General features: G+C 51.8%; 1 protein-coding gene and 1 long non-coding RNA gene across 2 annotated transcripts in view; one reads left to right on the forward strand and one right to left on the reverse strand.

The window, feature by feature from the left end:
• The first annotated feature begins 344 nt into the window (after positions 1-344).
• On the forward strand, positions 345-3,290 carry LOC121660376 (olfactory receptor 14J1-like). Its single transcript, XM_042019727.1, has one exon. It carries the CDS (start codon positions 669-671, stop codon positions 1,638-1,640), a length of 972 nt encoding a protein of 323 aa, XP_041875661.1. The 5' UTR covers positions 345-668; the 3' UTR covers positions 1,641-3,290.
• A 2,241-nt stretch (positions 3,291-5,531) lies between these two features.
• Positions 5,532-5,738, reverse strand: part of LOC121660377 — an 805-nt gene continuing 598 nt past the window's right edge. The window contains exon 2 of the long non-coding RNA XR_006014652.1: positions 5,532-5,725. This is a non-coding gene — a long non-coding RNA (uncharacterized LOC121660377). The remainder of the gene's footprint in view (positions 5,726-5,738) is intronic.

Raw genomic sequence — 5,738 nt, forward strand, 5'->3', positions numbered from 1 at the left:
GCTCCTGGCACAGAGGGAACTCTCAAGCTCCTGGCAACCAAGAAGAGCTTCAAAGAGGCAGCTCTGCTGAGGAGCAGCTCCTCTGGCAGCCCAGCAGGGCTGAGGGCACTGCCTGCAGGTACCTGGGAGGAGTGAGCAGAGAGCTGGCTAAAGCAGCTGGAAGGACAGCTCTGAACTCATTCCTGGAGAAACCTTCACAGCCTTGGACACAGAGAAACAGCTGCCAGGAGGCACAACTCCAGGCAGCAGAGAGCCAGAGCAACCACAGCTGCACAGGGAAAGGGAGATGGGTTTAGGGAAATGGTTTTGAAATTGGAGCCTTCAAAAAGTCACTTTATTTTTCATTTTAAGTAGAATCACCCTGAAATAGAGGGAGGTGAAATGAGCAAAGGGCACCTGTGTGGGGACCAGCAGGTCCGTCTGCACTGGGGCACAGGAAGCCCTGTTTTCCCTCTGGGCCCCCAGTGTTCCGGCTGAGAGCAATGCTGAGGATGAGGCAGCAGCACAAACCTGAGCTCAGAAACCAAAAAGCTTAGCCAAGTTCTGTCACAGGAGGAGAAGTTGTTTTGAGGGGATTCCTAAGAAAATAGCATAGGATTGACTCAGGGGAATCTGTCCCAGCTTGTCAATGCCTTCTTTCAACAGCCCACAATGCCCAGAGTGAAGAAATGTCCAACAGCAGCTCCATCAGCCACTTCCTCCTGCTGGCATTGGCAGACACGCGGCAGCTGCAGCTCCTGCACTTCTGCCTCTTCCTGGGCATCTCCCTGGCTGCCCTCCTGGGCAACGGCCTCATCATCAGCGCCGGAGCCTGCGGCCAGCACCTGCACAGCCCCATGTTCTTCTTCCTGCTCAGCCTGGCCCTCACCGACCTGGGCTCCATCTGCACCACTGTCCCCAAGGCCCTGCACAATTCCCTCTGGGGCACCAGCCACATCTCCTACTCAGCATGTGCTGCTCAGGTGTTTTTCTTTCTGTTCTTCCTCTCAGCAGAGTATTTCCTCCTCACCATCATGTGCTACGAGCGCTACGTGTCCATCTGCAAAGCCCTGCACTACGGGACCCTCCTGGGCAGCAGAGCTTGTGCCCACATGGCAGCAGCTGCCTGGGCCAGTGCCTTTCTCTACGCTCTCCTGCACACGGCCAGTACATTTTCCCTGCCCCTGGGCCAGGGCAATGCCCTGGGCCAGTTCTTCTGTGAAATCCCACACATCCTCAAGCTCTCCTGCTCCAAATCCCACCTCAGGGAACTTGGGCTCATCGCTGTCAGTGGCTGTTTGCTCTTTGGCTGTTTTGTGTTCATTGTTTTCTCCTATGTGCAGATCTTCAGGGCCGTGCTGAGGATCCCCTCTGAGCAGGGACGGCACAAAGCCTTTTCCACGTGCCTCCCTCACCTGGCCGTGCTCTCTCTGTTCCTCAGTACTTCAGCATTTGCCCACCTGAAGCCCCGCTCCATCTCGTCCCCATCCCTGGATGTGGCCCTGTCAGTTCTGTACTTGGTGGTGCCTCCAGCCCTGAACCCCCTCATCTACAGCCTGAGGAACCAGGAGCTCAGGGATGCGCTGAGGAAAGTGATGACTGGATACTTTTCACAAGTTAAAATCTTTCTATTTCCTTCTGCCATGCGAGGAAAAAGATGACTAGGATGCTTCTCAGATGGAATAAACTCTCTTTTCTGCTCCAGAACCTTCAGAATGTAACTCTTTACAATCTTGGCCTTTTTTTTCCTCTTTGTCCATATTTTCATTGGTGCTTTTTCTTATTCTTTTTCTAGTGTTATTCTGCTTTTTATAAAGTACTGTAGTACTACTCCTAGCATTTCTACATGAACATCTACCTTTCTTTTGAAACACAAAGACTTTCCGGAGGCTTCTTCCCTGTGCATTTGAACAAAAACAAGGGGCTGTCCTGACCTTTGTGTCCAAGGTTTGTTCCTCAGCCCTTCTCTGGCTCTGCAGGGGCAGTGCCTGTGGGCAGAGCTGGAGGGAAGAGACTCCCAGCACAGCAGCACGGCCAGGGACAATGGCCCTGCCTCTTCCCACCTCTGCTCTTCCCAGCTCCACACTCCCTTTCCCAGCCCTTCTGAGGGTGCAAGGCCGGAGTGCTCGGGCAGCTCGGTCACTGTCCTGCTGCGTGTCCGTGCTGTGACCACAGGCAGGGACAGGCCACGGGCACTGCTGGGACACAGCCGGGCTCCAGCACAGCAGCTCCATCAGCAAAGGGCATCTCCTGGGGGCAGGGCAGGAAGGCTTCGCTCTCCTCCAGAGCTGCTGTCAGGAATGTGCCCCAGGAATGCCCTGGCAAAGCAAACCCCAGTGCCCAGGGGCAGGGGGGGAGTGTGCAGGGGGGGCACGCAGCAGTGTCCTGGCACAGCCAGAGCTCCTGGCATGGACCTGAGGGAGCAGCAGAGCAGGGCCTGGGCTGTGCCTTTGGCACAGCCTGGGAAGGTGCCCAGGGCAAGTGTCCCACACCAGCCCCTGCCACCACCAATCCCAGCACTGGCCTCTGCCCTCCCCTGCAGGAGGTTGTTTGTCCCTGCACGGAGGGACACCAAGTGACCAGGCCAGCAGTCCGTGTTTGCTGTGTCCTGAGGAGCCTTCAGCAGTGCATCGAGTGGGTGTGGGGAGATGAACCCGAGTGAGCACAAACACCATCAGCAGCACTCGGGGCTGGCACAATTCCAGGGGCACAAACAGTGCCCTGAGGCCACTTCACTCCCAGAGTAATGTCCTCTGGGAAAGCACCTGAATTCTTTGCTGGGCTGTGCTGAGAACTGCATGGAGACAAACGTCCAGGGCAGGGAGGCTCCAGGGAAAGTGCTCAGGACAGCCAAGGGCTGCACAGAGAGGCACCGGAGTGGTGGGTCTGTGGGGAGAAATCACAGCTGCCTCCCTTGGGAATCGCCCCCAGGACCTGGACAGGCCTGTGCTGTGTTCTGGGCACTGACCTGGAACTGAGGGATGTGGAAAAGGCCTCTGGTGTCAGAGATGTTGGGAAGGCTGGGCAGGCACTGGCATTTGTCCCTCAGGGATTCCATGAGGGTCCTGCCAAGATGAGCTCTGCTCCTCCTTGGAGCCCTTCATGGGCACAGAGGGCTGAGAGACCTTTCCAGGACAGGCTCAGGCCAAGGAGCCCTTGAGTCTCTCAGCCCCCCGTCGGTGCCTGCTGGAATTCAATCCCCCTCCCCATCCCGCAGCAGCCCCTCATTTCCCTCCTCCAGCCTTGGTCTCCAGCACAGCCACGGGGGCTCTCCGGGCTCTTGGCTTTTCCTGCAGCCACCGAGGCCAGCTGAGCTCTGCCTTCCCCACACTCAGCCCTGCCCAGCGCAGGCAGTGCACAGAAATTCCCTGTGTGTCCCTGGCCTTGCTGTCAGCCCCGGCAGCGGCTCCGTGGCCCCTCCGTGCCCCGCTGCCCCAGCCATGGTGCCCCAGCCCCTGTGCAGGCCCAGCCCAGGACAGGAGCGCTGCGGGTGGGAACGGCCCCTGGGCCCTGCTGCCCACAGCAGCCTTGGGGCTCTGCGCTGTCAAGCTTTTGACGGGGTACCCTTCCTTCCCGGACCAGGGTAAGAGAGCAGAGGAGGCTGCTGTTCTGCTGAGTCCTTTATTTCATAGTCTCACAGCTTTCTTGAAGGCAGAGTTCGAAGGGGGTTACATGATAAAGGCAAGCAGCGACAGCAAACAACAGGCAAAACACAGCTTCTTCTATATGCTCTATATGCTCTATATATTCTGTATGCTCTATACTCTATATGCTCTATACTCTATATGCTCTATACTCTAGACTCTATATTTTTTCTTACAGAAGTGTGGATTAGATTTGTTAATTGACCAATAAGATTAACACACGATTCCAGTTTTCCTTTTCTTAACCTATCCTGGTCTAATTCTTACACCAGTGTTACACAGGTATTACACAGTTTTGTGGATGCAGTTTCTATCAGCTCTTATTGTTTACGTGAACACTCTATCTAAAAAATGTGAACAGTGTCATTCTATCCATATTTTGTCTAAAGTAAAGAATTCTGTGAAAAGGTAACACTGCTGCAGTAAGAACTCTATTTAAGGTCTCTGCTGCAGCTTTTCAATGTTTAAGGCACTTAGCATATATTTCTACTAAAGGTTAAAAAATCTGTATTTCTATTTCACTTTGGTGTGCCTTCATGTATCTCAGCTTGTCCAAAGGTTTTAATTCAACCCCTGTGTTTTGGCTTCCCTCTGGGCCTGAGTCCAGAGGAGCTTTCACTCCAACAAAACAGAACACTTACAAGAAAAGTAAATGGAGTGGGAACTCATGAGAGATTGAATTTTCTCTGATTCAACTCAAGGATTGATGCCACAGACTTCTGAGTGGAAGAATTCATTCTCCTTAAGACAATAAATCAAGAGAATAAATTAGACTTTTGTATCAGGTATGAGTGAATAGATTGCATCCAACACAAGTTTTTCCTGTAGGATTTTTATTTTATTTTTTTTATTTTCTCAGGAGATTGTATCAAGGCAGAAGAATTAAATTCAAGATATTTGTAGCAAAGAGATCTCTGCTGAACTGATTGTTCCAAATAAACATATCCCTTACCCCATATTTCCATGACCAGAAGTTTTTCTAATTTTGGACTCTAGTATATTGTACTGTATGTGTATTCAGAATACTTTGCAACAGTTAAATTTGCTTAAATTTCATTTCAGACATTTACTTAATTTTAAGAATTTGCCTAATTTCAGCCATCTTTTAAAAAGTATTTTCACACTTTTATTTTTTTTTGTCTGTTACCTTTTCAGTGAGGAGGATCATCATTTGGGTTTTCTCTTGGTACCTCACTAATGCACTCTGAGAGCCATGTTTTGTTTTATTAATGTAGTAGTGATCCGGGGTTCATGGATGGCTACTGCAGGAAACTTGATGGCCAGTAGTGAAAACAGCAAAAATAATGATGAGAGGAGCCACAGACGTTCTGCTGTCTGAGAACTGTGAACTGCCAAAATCAAAAAGGTCAGTGCTCTTCTGGTTCAGAATGCCCTTCTGTCATAGGTTAGCAAGCATAGTCCCGGAAGGGACGTCCTTGCTAAGGGGTGCTTACAGTTTCCTCTGGGAACTGATAGAACCTATCAGCTGGCCAGTTTGAATATGGACAATTCTCTAAGCCACTTAAAGTTGTGATCACCTCTGTGATCCACATTTAAGAATAGGCAAACTCCCCCTCCAAGCTCTCTCTCGTTTCCGGCGCTGGCACAGGTGGCTGCAGGCCCCGTGTGGGGGCCAGCGGGCCCGGCCAGGCCCTGCTTGGGCCAGGCCGGGCCGGGCCACGGCCATCCTGAAGCCGATGGACCTGTTCCAGCCGTGGAACCCCCCCCCACTGCCTTGCCGTGGGCAGCCGGAGCGGCTCGGCTCTCCCCCCTCTCCACTGCGATAAGAAAAATTCAACATTCCAGCTGCAAAGCTGCAAGGCTGAGGTGAGAGTAACCCTTTTATTGCTGTGAAGAGCTGAAAACCTGAGGGAAGAGAGAGAGGAGATGCTTAAAGCTGAAATTCTGTTGTGAAGCTATGATATATCAGAGTATCCTGTTGTAATTTCATGAAGATATGGGGGGTGGAGTGTTCAACTCGTGAGCAAAAGCACCTGCGCTGAGATAGGCAGATGCTGACGCAGCTGTAATTTCATGAGAAGTTTGGACAGGGAGAGATGAACCAGATGAGGACTTTTGCTCCAAACGGGAAAGGAGAAAACCTCAGTCCCTAGA

This window comes from Corvus kubaryi, unplaced genomic scaffold, assembly GCF_017639235.1.
Source record: "Corvus kubaryi isolate FWS band 111438036 unplaced genomic scaffold, C.kubaryi_AGA036_p1.0 33989, whole genome shotgun sequence".
NCBI classification, from domain to species: domain Eukaryota; kingdom Metazoa; phylum Chordata; class Aves; order Passeriformes; family Corvidae; genus Corvus; species Corvus kubaryi.

What these genes read in the sequence shown, in the direction of transcription:
- LOC121660376 (XM_042019727.1), top strand. Translation starts at nt 669, where the DNA reads ATGTCCAACAGCAGCTCCATCAGCCACTTCCTCCTGCTGGCATTGGCA.